This window comes from Cynocephalus volans, chromosome 8 (genome assembly GCF_027409185.1).
Source record: "Cynocephalus volans isolate mCynVol1 chromosome 8, mCynVol1.pri, whole genome shotgun sequence".
NCBI classification, from domain to species: Eukaryota; Metazoa; Chordata; class Mammalia; order Dermoptera; family Cynocephalidae; genus Cynocephalus; species Cynocephalus volans.
This window is the reverse complement of record NC_084467.1, coordinates 126,120,522-126,145,905: the sequence shown is the minus strand read 5'-3', so window position 1 is coordinate 126,145,905 and position 25,384 is coordinate 126,120,522. Positions and strand designations below refer to the sequence as shown.

At 42.6% G+C, this 25,384-nt stretch overlaps 2 protein-coding genes across 2 annotated transcripts in view; one reads left to right on the top strand and one right to left on the bottom strand.

Annotated features, from left to right (window-relative positions):
• Window positions 1-1,186, top strand: part of NME7 (NME/NM23 family member 7) — a 220,727-nt gene extending 219,541 nt beyond the window's left edge. The window contains exon 12 of the mRNA XM_063105506.1: window positions 922-1,186. Within this exon, the coding sequence (XP_062961576.1) occupies window positions 922-954 (33 nt within the window). The 3' untranslated portion in view covers window positions 955-1,186. The remainder of the gene's footprint in view (window positions 1-921) is intronic.
• ATP1B1 (ATPase Na+/K+ transporting subunit beta 1) lies at window positions 1,013-24,785 on the bottom strand. The gene is made up of 6 exons (XM_063105509.1): window positions 24,193-24,785; window positions 19,703-19,831; window positions 8,077-8,232; window positions 6,181-6,365; window positions 3,591-3,671; window positions 1,013-2,435 (listed from the first exon to the last, which is right to left on the bottom strand). The coding sequence occupies exons 1-6, from the start codon at window positions 24,287-24,289 to the stop codon at window positions 2,172-2,174; spliced, it is 912 nt and encodes a 303-aa protein (XP_062961579.1). The 5' UTR covers window positions 24,290-24,785; the 3' UTR covers window positions 1,013-2,171.
• Window positions 24,786-25,384: the final 599 nt, after the last annotated feature.

Genomic DNA, 25,384 nt, shown 5'->3' with positions numbered 1-25,384 from the left:
TGTTGTTTATAAATTTTGCTATGCTTCCTCCATGTTGAGGAGGGCTCCTAAAAACTTTAAAGTGAATCAGTTGTGCCATTTTCCATAGCTCTTTTTATTATTTTTTGTTAAATTGACACTGTTCCTTTGGTATTAATTTGCCATCACACAATTTGCTGCTCTAGAGTGAGCAAAGTCTCAGGTAATATTTTTAAAGAGTAAACAAAAGAAGCAGATGAGTGGGATTATAAATGTGGAGCAATAGGTGGGAATTGGAGCTGTTACTGGTATTTCAGAATTAGCTGGTCTGTTCCAGAAAAGGCCCTGGCTTTCAGGCCTGTGTCTCTGGGAGGGGAGCGCTCCTGAAGAGGCCATACATGCAGCTTCAAGGATCACTTGAAACGTTTCAATTTCAGAAATATGATGCCATGATTTTAGTTTGGGTATTTCCCACATTGGTAAAGTGATACTAAATCTTCAGCTCAAGTACACCTGGAAAATGTTTTTCAGAAAGCTGATTTTTGTCTTCTAAGGGTAATTTTTAAGTATAGCTAAATAAGGACTTAGGCCAAACCCTGAACCAAAAAGCAAAGTATGAACCTTCTTAATTTACTGAATATCAAACCTAACCTCATTTTTTTTTAATTGAACTGCTAACAACCTTGGCTTTTCTTTCTTAAAACAGACATACCTAGCACTAGCAGGAACCAAAATTTCATGTTTTCTAAACTGAGTGAAGTAGCACTGCAAAATAGTTCTCAAACTGAACTTTAAACTATGGCTTCATTGATTCTCTGCCTCTGAGTAACTCATTCTTCTCTTGGGGAAGGGGTGTGCTTTGGTGTTCCAGCATCCGGAGTCCTAACCAAGCTCCTGGCCTCTGTTAAGTGGAAAAGGCCAAACTTCTGTATGAACTAATGAAATCATGTGTTTGTCTTTCAGGTTCAGTATTTCTTCAAGATCTTGGATAATTAGGAGTATAGAAAATAAAGAAGGCACAGATTGGGGCATTTAGACAAGAGTGAGTCACACACATGAGGAATGTGTTCATTCTTTTATTGTCCATTGTTTTAACCTGACTGAATACAAGATCAACAAGAGCACTGTACTCCTGGCAATTATTACATATGTTAGAACATGGATTTTGCACTGTAGACAACATTTAACACCAGTCTATGGGGGACTGCATTGCTTTTTATAAAGTTCAAAATAAAGATTTATTTTCAAACAAGTGACTTTGGTTTATTTCATACATTACACTTTTTCTTGCAGAAAAAAATAAAATTGTACAACTGCATAAATATAAAATTCTTCCACCATGAAAATGGTTAAAACATTCATAAAGACACAGCACCAGCATGTGATGCCTCCAGAGAAAGGAAAAAAGGAAAGTAAAAGAAAATGTACAAAGCAAATTAATTGGCCCTGTCACTAGCCAAAGTGATGGGCAGATCCAGATCTCAGACACAGCTTCAGAACATACTGGAGGACAAGGGAAGAGATGTCGAGACAGCATTCAGTACAAAGCACAACACAACCCATCACCTTTTTGTTTTTCTGTAGTGTCACTTAAAATTTAAAGGGCAGTTCCCCCATGACAGCCCACCCGCCCACCAGCCCCAAGAAAAAAAATAAAGACCTAACACCACAGGAAAAAACTATGGAGTGTATTAGAAATGCTGACTGATGGGCCATTATCTCTGAAGGAGTCAAACCAAAGAGAAAAAAAAAAAAGTACCATGCCAGTTTTATTCCCATTGAATATTTACACCTTGGACAGCAAACCTTGCTCACATAAAGTAGAAAACAGATATAACATGGCTTGAAAAATGACCAGAGTATGCACCTATTGTACTGTACACTGAATAAAATACACAAGGCAGCAATACTTAGGGGCCAGAAACACTGCTTACTACAAGTCAGTTATGGAATCATAATTTACAGTAAAAATGGGCACGTCCCAAGGCTCAATTTTTATTTTTCTTTTGTCATTTACAGTAGAATAAATATTTTGTTGCTATTGCTACACTTTAAATTTACATTCTAACCTATTAAATGCAGAAAGCTAGTGTAAAGCATATAGATTAAGTGTAGGTCCCATACGTATGACAGTTTGTTCAAGACTAGTAGGTTTTGTTTTTGTATCTTTTTTAACTTATTAAATGGCTAGTGGGAAAGATTTGTGCTTGTGATCAGCTCTTAACTTCAATTTTTACATCAAAACGTCCCTGAAAACGGTCTTTCTCACTGTACCCAATGTTCTCACCATATGCCTTACACTCTATGCGAATTTCAGTGTCCATGGTAAGGTTGGTGAACTGTACAGCCAGCAGGGGCTGCAGGTACTTGGGCTGCAGAAGTTTGCCATAGTAGGGATAATACTGCAGAGGGAAACCAGGGTAGTTGCCCAGTCCAAAATACTCCACATTTCCAATTTTCTCCTTATCTTCCTCTCTCTAAAAACCAGAGTGAAATGCAATTTTAATGGCACACATCATGGATCATTACTTGTACTCACAAACAACACTCCCAACCCTACAGATCAGCTTTCAAACTACTGATAGAGGAAACTAAGTCATCAAGTCATCCTCTGACATGCCTCACTCAAACCTCTCTCAGAAGTAAGGGGACATTAAGCATTGTAGGATGCTCAGATGGTACCTGACACAGGAGGAAAGAACATATACTCAGTCTTATCCATTGCAGCCTTGAAAAATGGTCATAAAAGAAGACTATTCTCTTTGTGCAAATGGGGAAACTGAAGCAAAGGCTAAATAAGCTTTTCTCCAAGTCTCCTAGAAACAGGGCCAACATTGAAAGTCAGGAACTCCTTGATGCTGGCCCAGTAGATGATATTTCCAGTGATATTATCTCTAAAAGTTTAACTTTTTGCCTCTTATTTTCTTGTGCCCATTTCCTTTCTTGGTGCTGGCATAAAATGGCACTGTTTGGTATTCCCTTTCTTTATTCTGCCCTCTTGAAACTATTCATCAGGTACCTGTTTTTAGATCTAAAGAGAACATGTACCGATTGTTACCTCAATCTTTCCACTTTTTTTTTTTTTTTTTGACCAGTAAGGGGATCGCAACCCTCGGCACGGTGTGTTCCGCACCATGCTCAGTGAGCACACCTGCGGCCTCGGGGCTACCAGCGCTGCACTCTCCCAAGTGAGCCACGGGGCCAGACCTTTCCACATTTTTTAAAGAGAAACCTAAACCACAAATTTTTATTTGACATTATTTAAAAAAAAAAAAATTGACCCCCAAATTTTAATACATGCTCTGGGCCAGAGAGAAGCAATTCTGTGGTCTCTAGATCACCTCTCAGTTCTATAAACCAATATTCCAGTGGATTAAATTCAAATATTTGAGTTTCTTATGCCAGTGGAGAAACCAACATGGGGCTTTATTCTTATTACATCTTCCTGTCCTTTTAAGAAGTTTTACACAGTATAGCTACAACTCAACTGACTGAGACTAATACCTGAAAGCAATTTTTCCTCTTTACCATATTAAAATTTTACCTCTAACTTAAAACAATCTCACTCATTCTCTCCTTTTCCCCTACCCCATGCTCCCACCCACTCTTAGTAACCCTAAATGTGTCCTTACCTTGCCAGTGCACAGAACAGGCAGGACATTTGAATTATACTTCATTGGTGGGTAAGACTCGAAGGACTCATTCTTGGGAGGCTAAAAATAAAACCCATGTTGGTCAGTAAGACTGTAAATAATTTTTTAGGTTTCTGAAAAATAAAACTAGTTTGTAGTCCAAACAAGTTCACACTGATCACAATAAGTCAACTGAAATAACAAGGACGAACAACTCTCCTAAACAATCTAGGAAAGGTCATGTTTGTGATTCTGTTGAAATCAAAGTAAGTCCCCAGTTAAGCTGCAATGCAGCCCAGCAGTGAATAAACTTCTAATGGTAACCCATTATAAGCTTTACTCAAGGATACTGAAAAGTAAGAGCTGACCCCAAAATAATGCTCATCATTTACCAAGATATAATAATTACATGGGATGGCTGATTGACATTTCTGTTTTTATGAAACTTGTGCTTTCCTCCCGAGCCATGAATAAATAATGTAATCCTTTTCCCCCAAGAATGCCTTCTTCAAGTAGGCTTTCCTTTTTTTTTTGAATCTCCATGGGTGGTGGGGGACACTGCCATTTAAGGAATGTTTCTTTCCAATATGTAAAACAGGTTTAGGTGCCACTGCCCTAAATGAAGGAGTGAACCTATTAAAGGACCCAGAATACAATTTGAAAATTACTGCTGCAGTGAAATATCCAGAACATTTTCTCCTACAGCCCTAGCTCAAATCTATCCCAGAAGAAGTATGATGAACATATATCATGGGAAGACAGCCACTTGCTTACTCATATCACATTGCATGTCAGTCTTGATATGAGATGTAGCACATACACAGTCTAATCAAGGGCAGATAAGATGGACAGTTCTGTAAGGAACTAATATTTTGGTACTACTCTTTTGGAATGTAAGAAAATAATTATCTAAATTTGACTGTCTTGGAACTTTCTGCTAGCAATATATTTATCTTGAAAAATATGAAGAAAAAATGCTGTTTATTAAAGAAATTGCCAGTCTATTCTTGTAGAATGAGGAAACAGACACACCAAGCGAAATGCTGGGGTACTGCAGTCTCCGACAAAAACAATTCAAATGACAAAATAGATGGGCATGATAAATTAGGAGGTAGCAACAGATAACCAAGTGGAGACCAAAGAAGAAAGAAAGAAAGGACTAAAAGGAGAGCTGCTGAATTCATCACTTAATAGAATATCTCTATGGATGTGGGAAGAGATATGAATCACAGTGGACTAGATGGACTGCCTCTGTGGCACACAAATATCACTCAGTGTCTTTGAAGAGGAATATCAAAAGCAAAGGACTCAGAGAGCAGAGATTAGAATTAGTCTTCCTTAGGCCACACCATACCAATTCCTTTTGCTGCTAAATAGCTGTAGGATCTTGGTGAAGTATTCCCTAGCAATATGAATAGCAAATACAAGTATGGCATAATGGTTCTCACCACTTTTCTTCCATTACATACTATTGTAAGTGGAAAGAAGATTAAAGTTCTGTTGAGGGGCACATTAATTTCTGCAAGATATCCATCAAGACAGTCATCCAGGCAATCATCCATCTACCTACTTACTCACTTTTGCCTTTGGTGGCAGTAAAGGAGCTTAGATACATCCTGCAGTTAAGTTAAAACTTTTCATAGCTAGATTGATTTTCTTTTGAAAATATTACTCGTGGGTAGCAAGCATTACGGAAACACATTAATAGTATTCAACAGAAAATTAGTCAACAAAAAAGCCAGATTTCAGAAGAGAAATGTGTTTGTTCCCATAACTTAGTATACTGTAGTCAGTTCCTATCACATTAAAAACCACACTCATAATGGCAATGCTCATACAGGTGATCAGGGGAAGCCTGCTGGAAGAAGCCGTGCTACAGGGAAAAGGACAGCACTATTAATTAATGGTTGGGGGAGAGAATGAAATAACCAGTTTTACAACAGCAGAGATAACACCAATAAATTTTTTCCTTCATTTAAAGAATGAATACAATCTCACCAAATGGTGAGCAATGGCAATTTGCCATTTTTCAATAATCTCAAGTAATGTTTACCCACTGTTAGTTGAAATATTACCAAAAGCTAACAGCATGGTTATCAAAGTTCAGCCTAGATGGTGTTCACCTTCCATTTATGCAATGAAGTTGTCATTCAGAAAAAAAATTTATTTTTTCAGATTACTAGACAGTTTCTTGGAAATACTCTTGTAGCTCCAAGGGGACCAAAACCGGAATATGACTGCACTTGCAGGTAGTTTTTGAATTCAAAAATACCTTTTCTCTTTTCACTTTTAGACAGTCTATGTTATGGAAACTTATTTGGATACTGAGCAAAAACATTAAGAACAGGGTCACAGGACTCACTTCAGAATTTGGCTTTGCCACTCAGAATCTCTCTAACTTTAGAAAGAGATTAATGACCAAACTACAGCAAGTTCAGGAAGGATGCTCAAGTTTTGGGTGTTACTCTGGAGCTTCGAAATCAATACCAAGTAGACTATAAAACTTTCTTATACTGTCTTCTATCAATTAAGTACTTCATCCAAAACGCGAATGGCTCCTCTAAATTCCGTAATTTAAAATATTACTTGCCTTAGGTTTGAAGCCCAGAACTCGGTTGAGCTTTATAATGATGCATGGTTTGCCCTCTTTGTAGCCATAAGTTTCATCACTTATTCCAGAGCAATTTCCCAACCAGTCAAGCTTGAATCTGCAGACCTTTCTCTCTCCTCGTTCATTGTTAAACTCTCCTCGTTCTTTGGGTTCACTGGGCTCATCTAAAAATACAAAGACCGTTTTTACATTGTACTAGAAATTCCCATGGAACCACTGAGACAGAAAATGAAACTTTCCTCTTTGTCACAATTACCTATTTTAAGACAGTGCTATTCTGTGTTTAATGCATGGTCTGAATTAAGGATTTCCAGCAAGCCGTCTCTCGTCTCTTCACTGACATTCAAAAGATATTTGACCAAAAGCAATAGCTGGTACATGACCCCACACCAAAGCTTCGTGGTACTTGATCAGAACATGGTATTTGGTTTCTGGCAATATTTCTCTTCCTTTCAATAATAGATTATTCAGCTATTTAGAAGACAAAGGAAACTGGATCATGCTTCATGAGGAGCATCATTTACACAGGTCAACATTGCCTTAGCTCAATAACAGAGATTTTAATTAGAAAACAAATTTAAAAGGTTATCAATAATTTTCAGAACTGGAAATTCTTTTGGTGAGAATTTCCAGGAGCTATGCCCCAATTAGCGTGTTAAGCAGTAAAGAAAGAATAGGAAAGATTTGGTATTTTCCTTTACAACCACCATTCAGGTTTGGGGTTTTTTTTAGATTTTTTGAGTTTTTGCCTTTTAAAGATGTGAGTTCTTATAAGCATTTGTTCAACTGAGGAATTTCATTGTAGTATTTTTAATTCATACCTCATATAAAAGCCAGAGAAAGACTAAATGGATACAGAATTCAAAATTAATATATAGCATCCTACAGGAAAATGATGCAAATATGATAATTTATATATATTTAAGACCACAAATTAACTATGTTCTCTTTAAATGGTAAAGTGCCTCAAGTTAGTCCATCTTCTCTGAAATGATTCACCCTGGTTACCATTTGGGCCTTTTTGATTAATTCAAAGTAAAATGAAAACCTCATTTAAATTATAATGAGAAAAATTCATAATGAAAATGTTTCTTTTAAATTACTAAATCTTTCCAAAATGACTTAATATGGCAAATCACCCCAAATTTTGACAAAGCCACAGTCTGCCATATAAAGAACTGGAGTTGTAAATGCTTAAATTGAGTCAGAAGGGCTGATACCACCTAGGAACTCAGAGACCTTTTCTGGTAGGTAGGAGAACATGGGCTGGGAAATTCACACTCCAGGTAGCAAGGAGGAGGCTATGTATTCATGCCAATGACTTAATGAAACTAAACCATTCTGTACCCTTCATAAGTCATGACCTTATGCAAATACTCAGCTGCCTAAAACATATGTCATTCCTGATCACAAAGAGGATCTATAAAGTATACCCTGACTGTATATCCTCCTTCCTCAATAGTGAGTGCAGTTATAGCCAATAACACCAGAAAGTCATTCTGGTGAGAGAAGGCCCTGGGCATGCTTCTGTAGGAAGGACTTTTGGGGGAGGATCTGGACATAAGCAATTATATTTCTCAATGTGTGTAAGAAACAAAACTGTAACTGTGGTATTTGGGTATCTGAATAGTAAAAAGCAGAGATGTCTAGGAGTGCTTTAAAGTAAGATACATTTCCAGTGCAGCAAACAGTAATACTTGAGGCTACACTATTTCTTTCATTGCATTCTTCTGCTTTAAAAAAAACAATGGCCTGAATTCAATCTTTCAATTATTTAAGGAGTATCTCTCAATCATTAAATAACAAATAAAAACAGGAAATAAGAATTAAAGAAAAAGAAAACTAACCACAAACATTTACAACGAGTCTACTTACCGCCACAGTCTTCAAAAATCATGTCATCCTTCTGTGCTGAATCTTTGTACTTTTCCAGGAACCTAACTATGTTCATCACATATGCGTCATAGCTCTTGGGATCATTAGGGCGAAAGGCAATTTCAGTTTTTTGGATTTGAGGAACTTGTGTTAATCCTAGACCAAGTAGAGAGTTAGAAAAACACAGAGAAAATTATTAGTGGAAAGGCAGCCAACCAAGATAATTCAAAAGCAGACTTTCCGTATACAAAACCTATTTTGCTAATCCCACCTGGCAAAAAACAATAGGTTAAATTCTTGCCCCTCCTTGTGTAATCATTCCTCTGGCATTTAGATTAAGTACCTAAGTACCAATGACTATGCCTTAATATCACGTATCATTTAATTTCCCTAGTAACACTTCATGCTAGGAATTATCTCCATTTTATAAATGAAAACACTGATTACACTGAAAGATTACGTACCTGGCCCCAGGTCACAGGGAAAGTGGTGGAACCAGAATTCCAACCCAGGTGTGCTGTACTCTGAAGCCTGTTACTTTTCTAGTACTTCCACACGTCCACATTAAAAAAATACCCTCCCTAATTGCATGTAAGACTTGAGATCAGATGTCTTCTATTATACAACTTCTTGTCAATGAATTTATAACCATTCCAAACTCTCTAGACTCAAGACTACTCAACAGAGATATTTCTTTGGATCTTTTAACCTCAGTTGGATCTTTTAACCTAAACTGGATGAATTTGGGATATATGTGCATTTACCACTCCTACTTTCCAATCCAGAAGCCTGAGCATGTCAATGCCTGCCAGGGTAAAATTCAAAGTATGTGTGCCTTGGGTTTGCACTCTCTAACTAGTTTGTTAGATTCTTTAATGTCCAAAAGTCTCTGCCTTCACAGGACCTCCTAGATGTATATTTAAACAATACTACACAGCACTATTCAGGTTCCATGGTTAAGAGTCAATCACAACTGCATTCTATGCTAGGACTTCCAGATAAAATACAAGAGGCCTGGTTAAATTTGAATATCAGATAAATAACAAATAATTTTTTAGTCTAGGAGTCTAGTATGTCCCATATACTACATGGGACATACTTATATTTAAAAGTATCCATTGTTTACCTAAAATTCATATTTAACTAGGCATCCTGTATTTTTTATTTGCTAAATCTGGCAACCAGATTCTTATCCCTGCTTCCAGATCAGCCCTCTTTGTGTTGGGCCAGGAAGGCAGCTCATCATCACAATCCTTGACTAATGACTATGCCCTGCCTTTCCACAACCACCTCCCAGCAGGTCAGGAGAGCTCCTTACATCACTCTCACCTAGGGGCTTGTTAAACATGCAGCCTCACGGGCTCCACTCCAGACCTACCAAATCATAATCTCTAAGGATGGGACTCGAGAATATGTTCAACCAGCATGAAGAGATCCTTCAGCACCCTTAGTTTAGAACTACTGCTCTAGGAAATCAGAACCTAAGAGCGGCAACAGTGATGACATGAAGACAAGGACATAAAGTAGAAGTGATGACGAGAGTCTATAAACTTCAGCAGCACCATTCGTGGGGCTTGAGAGCCAGGCTTCAGGAGGGGTTAGACTAAACGGCTGTTATTTCTTTCTAAATGGCTTTGAGCTTCAAAAGTGGTTAAACAATGAGGTGCCCAGCATAGGGAGCTGTATAGACACGATTTTCCATACATGCAGTGCCCGAGAGGAATGGATTGGATAAAGAAGAAGACAAAAACAGTTTGAGTTAGAGCCAGACAGGAGAGTGCCCAAGACAAAAGACTTCAGGAGTGAGATTAAGAATCATCTCGAAAAGGATGATGTGGAACCTGAAGAATTCAGGGGAAAAAAGCTGTCAACAGTGATGGAAATGAGTCAAAAGGGAAGCAGCAGAATTTACTCATAAAAATCTCCAGTTTAAAATAAACAAATGTTACCACAATTAATTTTTTTTAAACTCACAAACCATAGAAAATTATTGTATGTCTAAAGCAATTTAAATATGCCTTGAACAATCTTTTTCTACATTGAGAAAATTGGCAGTGTGATCACTGCTAGTGCAAAGAAGCAATATAGTAAAAATGATAGATACCTGCAAAAACAAGATAAACAAAGGTGAGGAAAAGCTTCCAACTGGGCTCCCACTGAAATGGGAAAGGCTGGCTAGAGAGCTCTGGGTCATTCCTGGTTTGAGCTGTACATAAAACATTTAAGTCAAGGTGACTTGCCTGGGCCTGGGGGAGGTGCAGAGGCAGGCCCAGTGCCAGAGGCTCACCAGAACTCAGGAGAGTGGGGTGTTTTCTCAGAATAATGCTGGAGTCAGGAAAGAATGAAGCCTTGAGAGATTCATCTGTCAGGGACCCCTGGAAGAGCCAGTGAGGGATGGCCGGAGAAATGAGAGGCAGACACCTCTGACATTGCCAGGCAGAAGGTTTGCCGACACCTCTTTCATGTATTGTACGTGATGTTGGGGTGGAGAGCAGAAATGGACTGAGGAGATTATGTGCACAGGGTTAAACAGTTGTTTCCAGACCTGGGAAAGAGAAGGCAGGAGAGTAGTGGACGGCGAGCAGGCTGAAGAAGGTAAGGAGATGAAACGTCAGAAACCAAGGAGTGGCCTTGCCTATGCTTGGGGCGGTGGGGGCAGGGAGAACTGCAGCCAGCGGACTGAAGAAGGGACGGCAGTGTGACAAGAAACACAAGAAACAGTATGCAAGCTGTGGTCCACCAGCAGAGTGGGAGATACAGCAAAACCAAAATGCTAGCAAAATGTAAAAGAGCCTGGTGTTGAGATTCGGAGAGTCTACTCAAACTGAAAAGAAGAAAGTGACCCAAGAAGGCCATGTCAAAAGTGGCCTGGCGTCAGGTGACCTCCCAGCAGTTCGCAGCTCACTTCCTGGCTTCAGTGGCCGCTCAAGGTTCCATTTCCTTGATGTGCATATAATGAACAGTAATGCTACTTCTCAGATTCACCCAGAGAAAAATGGAGAGTGAGAAGAGGAGACAGGATTATGCAGAGTGGTTTTCATTCCTTCACGATGCCAAGTCCACAGACTCCACTATTAAAAGAGACCAGGTGACACGTTTCAAAACTAAGTTCATGTTTATCCAGATATCTATACCAGCCTTTCTTATTAGCAAGTACCTCTGTTGTTAACCACCTAAGATCTGATTTGTAGAAACAGTAGGTATTATTGCTACATGCAGTGGTACCACTGGCCCAGAAAAGTTATACACAATTGGTCTCAAGTTTCTCTAGATAGGGCAACTAAGAAATAATGATAACCAAGTAATGAAATCACACCACTTTCTACCTGAAAGCTGAATCTTTCAGTAAGCCCAGCTCATGATCTAAGCCCAGTCAAGCCTGTATGTTACCATGTGAGAGAAACGCAGATCAAGGCTGCTTGAAGAATCCTGATTTTGTTCTGAACAGAGAAGCATCAGAAGCTGATGAAACCAAGAACACAAGGGGTGAAATGGATCCTAAGATGCATTAATTAAGTCTTAGGATCCTTGCCTTGCCCGGCTGGATTAGACCCTGGGACAAAGTCTCTGCCCTGTCCTTTCCATTTTAAGTGTCCTTGGGAGAGGGAACTAAGGAAATGACATAAAGGCCAGGAAGCTCAGCCATGTCTCACTGTCTTCCTTAGGCTAAAGTTCCTCTCCAGAGGTGCTGAGGGGTCTTAGGGGTGGTAACTAGCATAAGCCTTAGTGGTCATCCTCTGAAGATACCCAACTTCTTTGTCTTTGTTTTTTTTTTTTTTTTTTTTTTTTTGTGACCGGTAAGGGGATCGCAACCCTTGGCTTGGTGTCGCAAGCACCGCGCTCAGCCAGTGAGCGCACCGGCCATTCCTATATAGGATCCGAACCCGCGGCGGGAGCGTCGCTGCACTCCCAGCGCTGCACTCTCCCGAGTGCGCCACGGGGCCAGCCCAAATGTGAAACTTCTTTTTCTTTTTTGTGACCGGCCGCACCGCGCTCAGCCAATGAGCGCACCGGCCATCCCTATATAGGATCCGAACCCGCAGCGGAAGCGCTGCTGCGCTCCCAGCGCTGCACTCTCCCGAGTACGCCACGGGGCGGCCCCCAACTTCTGATCCAAACGTTTTTTCCAGAAAAGCGTAAATTCTTTGGGTTTGGGTCATGCAATCAGCTCCTGTGAGTACTCACTTAGAGAACGGAACACAAACAAGCTTCCAGACATCCACACACAGACATCCAGGAGGCCACCCCACAGTCAGAGGCCATTGCCCCCTTGCTACGCTTGTCTGCTCTCCTTCCTCACATTTCTGGAAGGTCTCCCATTATTTTGCCTCCTCCTGGAAACTACCACACACCAGTCTCCTGGCCTGTTCTGTTATGGACAATCTTAAACAGGAGAGTTCTCTAATGAGAGCTTCTCCAAACCCTGAGGAAAATTCCTCTTCTCGAAAGTAATTTTTCTAAAGCAATTAGATGTTCACAAGAGGCAGATAAAGGACCTTTGAAATGATGTCCATGTCCTTTAAATCGCTTACTACACATTTATCAGACTAAAACTGAGAGGAGACAGAAAGCAATGGGATTGGACTTGGAAACTTCATTACTTTGAGTCCACACACAAATTCCCCAGCTCTAATACTCTCCAAGGGCTGCACAAATCCCACCTTGCTGCTTGGAGTTCTCATCAGGCATTTTCACACGAGATTGGATACTTTCAGCTTATCCCCCTCTGCACTGCCCACTCCTTGAAGCTATTAGTTATATTTTTAAGGGGTGATAACCCACTCCTGTAAGGATAAGGACAAGGATGAGCTTTGTTTACAGTGGTAATTCCCAGAGGCCAAAGACAGCAGAACACCCAATCACTGGCTAGTGGTTTCAAATTATATTCCAGGAAACAGATCTAACCTTTTGCCTCTCCAGTCTTCTGAATGTGAATTTACATTAACCATGCTGAAGTCTATACAGCTTTGCTCAATTACACATCATTATTTAATAAAGCCACCTGCAAGGATTGAAATGATACTTCGAAATGTTAATATTTGGTTTGGTTTTCACTGACTACTTCAATTTTGCCTAAGGTTTGGAGTTAACAAAAACAAACAAAAAACAAAAAAACACCTTTGGTCTCACACTTGCTTTTTAGAGATACATTTGCCTTTCCTTGGTCCCTCATCTCTTGAGGAACAAATCAGGAAGACACTCCGTCTTTGGCTTTAGGAGGTGTTCATAGCGGAAGAGGGAAAATGTGGGAGTGAAAGAAAAGAGAAAAGAAAAGAGGCTTTTCATTTAGAAGTATTTTGTTTCCAATTAGGTTTGTATGTAGCAGGTTTATAATTTCTCAATCTACTTATGAATTTGAAGTATCTTAACTAAAATGCTGTCATTTTAATCTTGCAACAGTTATTCAAATGCCTATTCAAATGCTTGGACCTGTCATTTCACACATCTGATGAATCACTTGATCAAATACTCTAAGTAGGCATCACTTTCCATAGAAACCTCCAGGAGGATAACCATGTCGAAGGGCACAGGAGGCAAAGAAACACTTTTAAACATAGGCACGTGCAACAATTCACACTTATCACGTGTCTCCTATACAATGCAAGCTGAAAAGTAATTTCCAATTACAAAAAAGTGGGAGGAATGATTTTATAAACACACTCGTATATATGTATGTACATACATATATATGCAAACACATACACAACACCTATATAAAATTTCCCCCTTTAAAAAGTGCCACTGTATAGAACCTAAGCTATTTCTGGGTTTTGTTTTTATTTTACATATGTGGGTTAGTATTGATCTAAAAAATAAAGGGAGGGCACAGGGGAAAAAAGTGCCTCTTGTGCCTTCTTGAAACTTGCTGCCTTTGACTCACCTTCTGCCCGAGGCTCAGCCTTCACTCAGAGGCTGGGATTAGCCAGGAATAAATCTCCCTGCCTTCAGTCAGGGTCATGTTTACACTCTCCCAGACCAGAATCTGCTTCCTTTGAAAAAGTCTTAGAAAGATCAATTGCTGGACTGTCTCTACAGCCTATTTTGATGTTTAACAACCCTTGGTGTACAGAAATCTTCCTCCTGTCTAAGCTAAATGCCACAAACTCTGGTTGAAGTCCCTTCTCTGTTCAAGAAATTACCGTTTATCATCAGTCTTTTTCCTGTGGTTGTATATTCATTTTGGGGCAAGCAGAGAAAGAATCATTTAGGAATTAATAATTCTAAATAATTAATTATTAAGATGATCTATCTTTAAAAGTGCACATAATTTCATAGGGACATATCTTTGATGTTTTGTACAGCTCACAGCTGTGCTTATTCCCAATAAAATAAAGGTGCCACTTTTACAAAGTGATAATATAAGCAGACAAATCCTAGTATTTTACATTAATTATGCTTTTTTGTTCCAGGCCAAACAGAAGAACAAGTACACATAGTATATTTGACTTCTCTAGATAGAAAACATAACATTTGCTAAGTAACCAATATCCCGAAATAAGACACAGTATTATACATGATATTTGATGAGGTCTATTCATGCATATACGTGGGAGAAGATATACTTTTCTGCTTGGAAGCTACTGGATAATACATCCCTGTTCCCTTTCATCTCCCTAGTTTCTAGGCTTGTGTCAGATGGACCCACTGGTTTTAAGATTACTAGCATGAGAGCACCAAACAACTGAGAGCAACCATCCAAAGCCCCCACCAGATTTTATAACAGCTGAAGCGGTGGCAGTGACGCCTACGCTCTTTCCACTACCATCTTCCACAAAGGAGCTCTTTCCTTCGCTAAGCGCAGCAGAAAATTCTTAAAAGAAACTTCACAGATCCAGCATTTTTTTCATCATCACGCTCATGGATTTGTTCCCTGGTCCTCCTAATCAGAGGCCTCTACTCTGGTCACTGATCTTAAAATGAGCATACAGAGTAAGATCCATTTTTCTGTGGCTCCAGGAACATTGTTAAATTAATCATTTGGCTTCCCGTATATCCAAGAGACGACTTTAATATTAGATATTTCCCTTTCACAAGCAAAATGAAATTGAAAGTGGCGGTGCCAGTGTGGTCTCCTGGTCCTCATCCAGCATTCACTCCTGCTGCCCACCAACACGCCAAGAAAATGACCCTGTTAAAATAAGCCATCTTTGCTTCAGAGCAGAACCAAAAGCCAAATCACAACCTAAAGAGGAAGGACAGGAGGACACATTCATACTGGCTTCCCAAGAAGCAAACCAGCTGGGAATCGCCCAGTCAGACACACCGACTGATACACAGTGACCTCCTTTCACTCCACTGTTGCTAAGTGGGTCTCGGGCTGGGGGAGGGGTAGGAGCGGCCATGTGAAGAGGAGACTTTTCCATGACACCACTGGGCAGGCGGCAAGGGGAGCAGGGTCAAATCAGGGACGGGGCCGGGTGAGCATGAGTGGGGGTGGGGGGGGTGGATGTGGGGGTGCATGTGTGCCTATGCACATGCGTGTGCCTGCTCAGCCCTCTCCAGCACAGCTAATAGCAGCATCTCCCCAGCTCCAGCTGCACCCACAGATGAGGACAGATACTGCTGACCACCATGCACGCCTTTCCTGAGAGGTTCTCCTCTGGAAGAGCTTGGCAGGGGCTCACCCAACAAGAGTATGTTAAAGGCAGAGATTACTGAACAAATACAATGCCATTTAAATTCACAGAAAATTTTTTAAAGACATGTTTCCTAATCCAACATCTCCCAAATGCTTTTCACAGAAAGCTGAGGTTTTATTGACTCCATAAAAATTTAAGTGAGCAAAGCATCCCTGCCATATCATCCAAAGCTCACAGCCTGAAAATTCACCATCCAAAAAGAAGATACTGCTACTAGTAGAAGGGTGGGCTATAAAAACAGACAATGCTGTCAATAGCTACGCTTTATTTAATGCCATTGGTTTCGTCACTATAAAGTACTATTTGCTTTATGTATACTGATCATCTCATTTAATCCTCACAGCATATCATTCCCATCTTATAGATGAGAAATCTGAGGCTTAGTGTGGTTAAGTAGTGTTGAAGTGGCGGGGATTGTGCCCAACTCCAAAGTCCCTGCTTTTCCTTTACAGGTCAACTTTACTGTGAACCCTTATGTAATGGCTTAGGGTTCAGGGGCTGCTGTGATACTCAGGTTAGGCAACATGAAATTGCCAACAACCAACCATTTTGACTTATGAAAATAGCAATTGAATATGTCTCAACTTAATATCTCAGCTGAGGCACTAGCCCTGTGCCTTTCAAGAGGAGTAGGCAGATCTGTTCCAATATACCAGAGCAACAAGACTCTGTAAGGAATATCATACACATTAACAGCTCCCGTTGCTCAGGGCCAAGAAACTGTACGTGTTATCTATTTTTTTTCTTAAATTTCACTTCCATTTTTTGTTGCTTAGTCCTTTCTCTAATCCTTTCATAGTTAGCCCATCAGCTTATCCAATGTTATAGACATACAGACCCAAATGCACTGCACAATTGCTGTAGTGGACTGAATTCTATTCCCCCAAAACTCACTGAAGCTTGAATTGTGTTCTCCAAGTTTTATGTATTAGAAACTTAGCCCCCACTGTGACTGTTAAGAGGGTGGGAAATCCTATTATGATAATTGAAAGGTGAGCCTTGAAGAGGTGATTGGACTGTAGGACCATGCGGTAGTGAATGGATTAAAAATGGTGGTCAGGGGCGTGGTTCTGAGGGCTTTAAAAGAAAAGAAGAGTCTGTCTTTCTCTTTCTGCTCTCTGTCTGCTCTACCACCTTCCGCCATGTGAGACTCCTACGTTACTGTCACCACCAAGGCCTTTACCAGCTGTGTTTCCTGGACTTCGGACTCCCCAGCCTCAGAAACTGTAAGCAATAAATTTCATTTTCTTTCTAAATTACCCAGTTCCAGGTATTCTGTTATGAGCAGCAGAGACGGACTAAAACAATTGCCAGTGCTTAATCTGGCCATATTCACACGTTATTTAGAAGAGATCTAATTACAAGGTATTCCAAGGCTGGGTTTGTATTCATGTCTTAAATGCAGGTGATAATAGCATTAATAAATCCTTATATCTTTAAATGATGTACAGTCTTCCACACTCACTAGGTGCATCTGACTTAAATATACAATTTTCCCTCTTTAACCTTCATGAAAATGGAGGCTTAGAGATATTAAGCTGAAGCCAACAAATTGTCAGGGTTTTCTTCCACATTTGTTTGGTCTGCATACTTATGGATCGTTACTGCCTATGCAAAATACAAATTCTTAACATCTGCTCTGAAAGATGCTAAGAGGAGGGTCCAGTTAGGGTCCCTCAGAGCACGCAGGGCCCTCGGGGGCAGTCCAAGGGCTGCACTTCTTGGCAGCCAGCGCTCTGCTGACCTGGCCTCCCTGATCTGAGGTTATCACCATTTTCAAATGAATGTCACAGTCCCTTGGTAAAGGCACAGAAAAACCCCACAGGGTAGGGAGGGTGGGGAGGCTTGGCCTACACTCTCCTGACAAGGTTATGGGAGATGGAGTGAGAGAGAGAAATTACCAAGACAAAGAACCCAGGCAGCAAAATAGAAAAGATGGAGGACTGAGGACATTTCCTGTGACTCAGACTGAAGGACGAAGGACGGGAATGCATATTTCCAAGATGAGCCACCAGCATTCCTTTAGAGAAGTGAGGGTTTGTCAAGTCAGTCCAACTGCTGTGAGCACACTAAATATAGGTACTAAGAACGTGTCTTTTAGGAAGGGGCTGGAAGGAAGAGAAGAGAGGCAGGGAGATTGGGTGTTGGAAGAAACAACAGCTCGGCTAGTTGATTTTACAGGCAAGGTCATTTGTAAGTCCTTACTTACAAGGTCAGGTACTTAGCCTATTTCCTTTCAAAAGTGAAATTTCCCGTTCTGCAAAGAGCATGAAGAAAATTTTTAATTTCGCTAAAATTAAAGGTTGACTCCCCAAAGTTTATATAGTCAAGGATCTTTTTGTTAAAGCTAGGAAATTAAAGAAAATGCTTGACTCTGTGGTCATCTCTGGCTTTGAGTATGAAAATTATTGTAGAACAGCATCATGATTAAAGAATAGAATAGCCTTTGAATGGCAAAACAAAAACAAAGGTCTATACAAATTAAATTACTACTAGTTCTAATGCTACCATAAAAATTATAACAGAAGAGGACATGAAAAGACATGTCACAGAAGCCAACGTAAAACATGTTTATTTAAGATACTAAGTTTCTCTGCACACATCAGAATTCTTGCTTCAACCTTTCCATACACCCACCTCTTCTGGGAAATAGTTGCTGAAAACTGGATTATTAAGCAGGTTTAAATCATGTTATATACTTATGTTTTCTTTTCCCACTTCCCAAATTCCCCAGATCTAAATTTATCTGGAAATATTTTGGGTTTTTCTTACAGTGCAGGAGTATTTGACTTGGGGCTATGAGACAATGTTTGCCATCTCTGTGCTTTGAAGATTTTCTTCTGTGAGTCTCCCATACCCAAAGAGGTGGGCATGACATGTCTGCGACAGGCAGGGGCACTTGATCTGGGCTACTCGGTGTCATGCAGATGGACTCACTGAACAGACAGTTGTTACTAAACCACTCCCCAGGGAAAGCACAGAAGGGACAAGTCATTGCCACTCCAGCAGTGGCCTCAAGGTCATTCATAAGGCGAGAACCCGGAAGTTACGCAACATTCCTCTCTCTCTAGGTCCTGCAGACAATGATTTTTAGAAGAGCCAGACAGTAAGTTCATGTTTGCTGTTGCTCCGCTGCCTTGCTGTCAGCATTCAGCGTGACAGCAGTGGGCCTTCTGTGGTGTGGTGTTTAGTGACTGGTGTGAACAGGCACAGCGGCACATAGTGCAGCTCACTCAACATGACAGCATCCAAATCACAGCAGGGGACTCCTGTGGCAGTTTGCATTTTTCTGTGATCACTTTTTATTCACCTAAGTTTTTAGAGCTTTTAAATGAGGCAGTTAAGGTACAGAAAGCTGGTAAACAAGACTCCTATTAAACAAACAGGTATAAATATTGAGAAGTAAAGAGAGAGTGATCTTGTTCAAGATCAAACTGCAAAGCAACAGCAGGTGGGAGAAGGAACCCCTGAAGTAACTCCCCTCCCTGGGAGCAGGTGGCCATTTCAGAGCTTATCATCATCCCCGCAAAATATGTTAACCTTTTAAAACAGGGCCCAAAGTGATTATTTAAAGGATTTATCTGAGTCCCAGCAAGAAAGTGAGAAATGCATGGCAGAGCTAGAAAAGCCCTGAAATGACCCCACTAACCAACCCCTTGAGTTTGAGGAAGGAGAAGACTGAGGCACTTATCGGGAGTCGATTTGCTCATAGCCACACAGCTGCTGAGTAGCAGGCTAGGTGGAGGACCAGGCCTCTTCACCCTGCCTCCAGAGCTGTGCAAGTAAGATATCTGCAGCCCCTGGGAGCTCTGCCTGCAATGCAGGGAGGAGACCTGGCTGCAGCAGAGAGAAGTTCCCATTTATCCTTTTTTATGCTTGGTTTAAAACTACACAATAGAACAATTTTCAAAGAATTTTTTTCTCAACTCAAATAGTGACACCCATTTTACCTATGAAGGAACTGAACCTATTCACATTGACTTTACCTGGTGGGGCCACTCGGTCCTGATATGTGGGCTTAAATTCACTGATTGTGAGCAGCATCACTTGAATGGTTCCGATGAAGATGCCAGCCAGGCAGCCATAAAAGATTACGTAGAATAGAAGGATCTTAACTGCAAGGAGAACAGACAGAAACAAAAGGCTGTGATGCAGTCACATGCTCAGAAGCAAAAGTCTAATCTTCCCAGGGATGAAGGGACTTCCTTCCTGGCTTTACCTCACTCCTACTGACATGGGATAAAAATGGGGGGATGGGCAACCCTCCTGTACAGTGGGGGTGAGGTGGGGGGTAGTTACAGGTAGGAGGAATGTTCAGCTAGAACTATAAGCCTTATAGAAAATAATTTTATTCTCTAAATAAAAAAATTTCATGAAGATCACCAATAAAATAAACGGCTACATTCGTGTGCTTATGCAATGCATTAAAAATATGATGATCTGCTCCCTTAGAGACTTATGTTTTCTTTGCTTCCTTATCCCTTGACATTTAAATACTACAATCTCAGCTCAGCTCTGCTGCTTCTCCAAACACTCAAATGCTTGAGAGTTTTTATGCTGTGACAGAGCAATGAATGCTGAGAAACCCAGTGAAGCTCTCCCACTCTGTACTATCACCCTACCTTTGATCTGTATCATTGACCAAACACATTGTCTTTTTCCTCAGAGGGAAAAGACAGGAGGGAAAAAAAAAAAGGAAACCCTGTAGTAAAAATGGCCAGCACATTTTTATTTCATCTTCTCACTGTAACCAGAGAAATGACTGACTTGATGAGCTGCATTTTCTTTTTGCCATGATTAACAAGATAACAGGATGGAGGCTGAAATAGCTGCAAAAGAAAAAGAAAAAAGAAAAAAGAAAAAAAAAAAAAAAATCTGACACTAAGCCCATAGACTGGAATGAGGCTATCAGTTACTGGTTTACAAGGATTATCTCCCCGATTAGCCACATGGTAACAGACTGTACCAGGCATCGCCTAGCAGCCATTGAGCCAAACAACTCAATGTGCATGCAGAAATGGGAACGAGTAAACTGTAAGGTTATCTAGTCAGAAATATGATGGCACAAAGTAGACTTATGTTACTTCTAAAAAGGTCCAGACCGCATACATTAAATGCTGGAGTCTTTGGGGAAAAAAGCTACAAAACAAAAGTAGTGTTGAAAAGAAGTGTATGGGGGAAGGGAGGCAGGCAGGGAGGGAGTGGGTACAGAATTGTGGGAATTAGCCATGTCCCCCTCTCCATACCTTTAAAAGCCTAACTTTTCTATCAGGCAATAAATAGTACAGGGAAATCAGGCTATCAACCTGTTAACAAGCAAAACACACATAAAACCACACCAAAATACTTAATCCTACTTCTTTTTCTCTTCTATCCAAAGAAAAGAAAAAGGAAAAAGGAAAAAACACAAGCAAAGATAAGGAAAGAAGTAAAGGTTGCATAATCCAGAAGCCACCAATTCAATCCCTCCCTCCCAGCAGGACAAGGGTTAAATGCTGCATTCTGTATCCAAGCAGCAGTAGGCAAATGGCAAGGCTGTGACGTCAAGAGATCTGGAAAATTTTTCCAGTGAATGCTCCTAAGAGGTGCAAGAGTTAGTATAACAGTCAGCAAGAAAGCTGTTGTAGCCTTGATTCATGGTTTCTTCCTCTTTTTTGTTGCCCCCCCCCCCCCCCCAGGTGTTCTAAGCTTTACCATATTTGCCTATTCTAACTGGAACATTTCCATATTCATTACCTGGACTCGAAATACCTAATTCTAACAACATAAGAAGATACATAATTGAGGCTACCACTTAAAATACAAATAGAGCAATGGAGAAATAAGTCATTTTGCGAACACATTGATTAAAGTCATGGACATACAGCTTTTATATTCTGCCCATGCTATACCCTAAGAGAAGTGAGAAATTTTCCTGTTTTTGTTCTGAGATGCTACTAAGCAAAATCTCCCCAGTTACTACTGTAAGGTCACTTGCACGGAGTGGAGCATATGGCAGGACTGGCAGGGCCTATGCAGTGTGCTTACCCAGATACAGGCCACCAGGGGCTGCTCAAAAAAAAAAAAGGCTAGACAAGCTAGACCAACTAGCTGAGGTGACCTAGAATTATTTTTCCTTTTAAGCAATTTTTCTTCTTTTTTAAAAAAACAAGTAATACAGAGGTTTTTCAGTTAGGAAAAAAAAAAATTGTACCCTTCAAAGGGTCACAGGCCAATGAAAAAAATGGCTTCCGGGCCCAGCTGTAAATATAATAACCTACCCTGTGTTAACTTAATAAAAAGGTAGAAAGCACAAAGCGATTTGCATGCTATGATTTCTCCAGCAGGTGACAGGCGAGTCTCCTGCATCCATCTTAGTGAAAATCTACCTATAAGCAAACTGAGCCAAGGGCATCCTACCCTCGTCCCAAGGGCAACCATGTTGGGCCCAGTGCTGGAATGGGGGCATTTTCTCCATAGGAGACAATGATTGCTGCCACTATCTCTGCCTAAGAGAAGCTCTGTCATTTCTTACATTGTCAGAATGGAGCAGACATGTTAGCATAAAACAAAACTGGATTTTCAGCCCAGCACCTGCACCTTGGAAAATGGAAGGAAAGAGGAGACAAGTACCCCAGTCCTAACGTCTACATTCATAAATCAGTCTATTGATACCCTGCTGGATGTGCTGTCAAGACACGAATATTACATACATCCACAAATACACACAGACACACACACTCTCTCTTTCCTCTCTCATGGAGGTGCTGGCTCCATTAAATGTCGGCTTCAAGAATGAGTTGTTCCATACCGCCTTACCCTCTAAGGCAAATATTATTCTAAGCAGCAGCATGGAATTGGAATGAGGAAAGAAATATATTTTATGAAGGGGAAAAACACTAGAGGGCAAATTTCACAAAGTGCCTGGAGTCAATGCAGCCCCTGCACCCACGATGCAGTGGGGGACCACCAGGGAAGGAAGTCCCAACTATCCTGGGGAGAATGGCACCCATTCCTCAGTGCACCCCCACCCCCCAACCCCAGGCCTCACTCAAGTTACAAGGAGTTGTTAGGAGATGGCCCTGGCTGGAGCTGTTCATCCTACACACACCCCACAATTCTTCAGGTTTTTCCTTCCACATTAAGAAAACACAGGGAGCTACCTTTAATGCCTGAGACCCTATGACAATCATCTCATTGAAGAACAGTCTCCCCAAAATAAAATAAATTAAAAGCCAAAAGCATTGCTTTAAAGAAGTACACTTTCCATGGTTCGGGAATACCTATGCTTCCCAGTAACACCTTGGAGCAAGGCTTCACCTTGATTAACCTTGAAGTGTGATGCATTATTAACCCTTTACTTTTCAATCAAGAGAAACCCACTACAGGCTGCATTATTTTTCCTTCCAAAAAAGTCATATATTCCAGCTTCTTCCATTTCAAAATGTCAGCCAAGCATTATTTCCCTGACTCATTCTCCTGCTGATTCCCACAGATCCTCCCAACCAGGAACACTGCATCAGTCCTTTTCCAGGGCTCCCTTAGTGACTGCAGTGGTGCTAGTGGTGTTGGTGGGGATGATGATGATGATGACACTGGAGAAGAAGGAGGGGGCAGTGATGCATCGGGGGGAGTTCCCTCCCTCCCTTCCGCAGTCACGACTCACAGATTTGCCTACAACTCTGCCCTTCAAAACGACCTTTTTGAAAAAAAACATGTCACCCTTACCGTGTAGGAAACAAGGAAAGCAGAAACAAGTAAGGTATCTGACATTCGAAGGAAAAGAAAAAAGTCCACCCAACCAAGCAACAGGCTGCACAAAATGTTATGAGCTGCTTCTGCGTTTGTGCCTTTTATTTCTTAGACTAACCCTTCACTGTAACCAACCCAAGCTACTGGTCTGCATCTGTCTCTGCAGACCTTGAAGCAACCACACTTTGCCATGTTTTAGGTCTGACTGGCCATTTCTGGGCTGTGATGACTCCGGGGGAGGTCCCCCTAGTCATCGCTATGAAACACTGCAGTGTGGATGGATTCTTCTCTTCCCCCCACCCCTTCCCTTTCCTCCCTCTCTTTTGAGGTCCACATTTAGACTGCGAGAAAGATGCTATAACACACAGCTCACCTGCGTTCGATCCGATTACCTCATGAGGTTTTCTCACAGCCCCAAGTCTAATTTTTTTAAGGACTTGGGACATGACTATAGGGGCAAACATCTAGTCTCCCAGAGCCTGACCATTCCCAGGAGGGAAAGGCTCAAGCGATGCACAGTAGGACAGACTGCAAATTTACCAAGGCAAGATCGCTACAACATACATAACCCTCCTCCACCCCGTGCCCCATCCTGGGGACTCCGTATGCCGCCCAGGATGACAAGCCCAGGCCGGCACCATCCGACCTGCGCTCAGCCCCCGATCCCCCTTCCACCCTCGCCAGCGCGCTGGGTGCGGAGCCGTCCTCAAGGGATGCGCCGCCGGGAAAGACGAGCCGTACTTACACCAACTGCCACCGGTCCTGCCCAAAAACTCCTTCTTCTCCGAGTTCCAGATGAATTTCTTCCAGCTGCCCTCCTCCTTGGCTTTTCCGCGGGCCATGGTGGCGGATCAACAGCCGCCGCTAGGACTGAGGCTGGGTAGCTGCAGCGTGCGCCTTCGAGTCCTCTGGGGCTGCGGGTCGGCGTCCCCGGCCTGGCTGTCCGCAGGAAGGACACGCCGCTGCCGCTGCGGCTCTCAGAGTGCCAGCCGCGCGGTGGAGGAGCTGAGGCAGAAGCCGGAGGAGGGGGAGAGGGCGGCGGGGGCGGAGGGAGGCGGAGGGAGGGACGCCGCAGGCTGGGCGGCTCCGAGCCCCGCACCTATTGGTAGGCGCGCGGCCGCTCGCGGGCTCTCTTTGGTCGGCCACGCACTCCACTCGCTCGCCGGGACTCGAGGGCTCCGCGAACCCGCAACTGGCGCTCCCGCTGCCACTGGGGACGCGTGCTGGGCCCCCGCCTCCTGTGACCTCTGCAGAGACAGGGCAGGAGCAGGAGAAAGTCAGAGGGAAGGACAGGCGAGAAGCGGCGGGCCCGGCACACGCGCGCGCGCCACGGGCCGAGAAATTGGCGAAGGCGCTCGCCCTACCTTTACTATATACCGCGCCGCGGCGGCCCGGGGCCCCGCCCACTCGCGGCCCGGCTGGCCAATCGCCGGGGCAGGGGCGGGGCCCAGGGCCCGGAGGGGCGGGCGCGGGGATGGTACAAAGGAGCTGCCCAGGCTAGAGGGGCTGGCTGGAGAGGGGGGGCGCCGAGAAGGGCGCAGGGAAGGGCCAGGGGCGCGCCGGCAGCGCCGCGAGGCCCCCTCTCAGCTCCCCGCTGGGCGCGAACCTCCCTTTCCGTAGTGGGGTGATCTGCACCTGAGTCGCCCGGGGATCCGGGGACCCCGGCGCGGCCGCCCTGATCCAGTTCCTCTCGTCCTCCCTCTGCTGCAGGTCCACCTCCCCTAGGCCTCCGCGGGGTGGGAGAAGGTCACTCCAGGACGCCTGGGAGTCGGGGACTCTGCCCAGCTCCGCCCCGCCTCTCTGCTCCTGCACCTGCCGCCCCCTCATACTCCCCGCCGCTGCGGTTGCAGTTCCGGCCCTTCCTTCTCCTTCCAGGCCAGCCCAGCCGGCAGCCCCGGTTCCTGCCTGCCCGGCTGCGCTCCTTGTGGGCGGCCAGA

Excerpts from the sequence above, each read along its gene's own strand:
- ATP1B1 (XM_063105509.1), bottom strand. The coding sequence starts at position 24,289 with ATGGCCCGCGGAAAAGCCAAGGAGGAGGGCAGCTGGAAGAAATTCATC. Across the intron at positions 19,832-24,192 it reads CAGGACCGGTGGCAGTTGGT|TTAAGATCCTTCTATTCTAC; the intron begins GTAAGTACGGCT and ends TTCTCCTTGCAG. Across the intron at positions 2,436-3,590 it reads CTGTTCTGTGCACTGGCAAG|AGAGAGGAAGATAAGGAGAA; the intron begins GTAAGGACACAT and ends TCTGGTTTTTAG.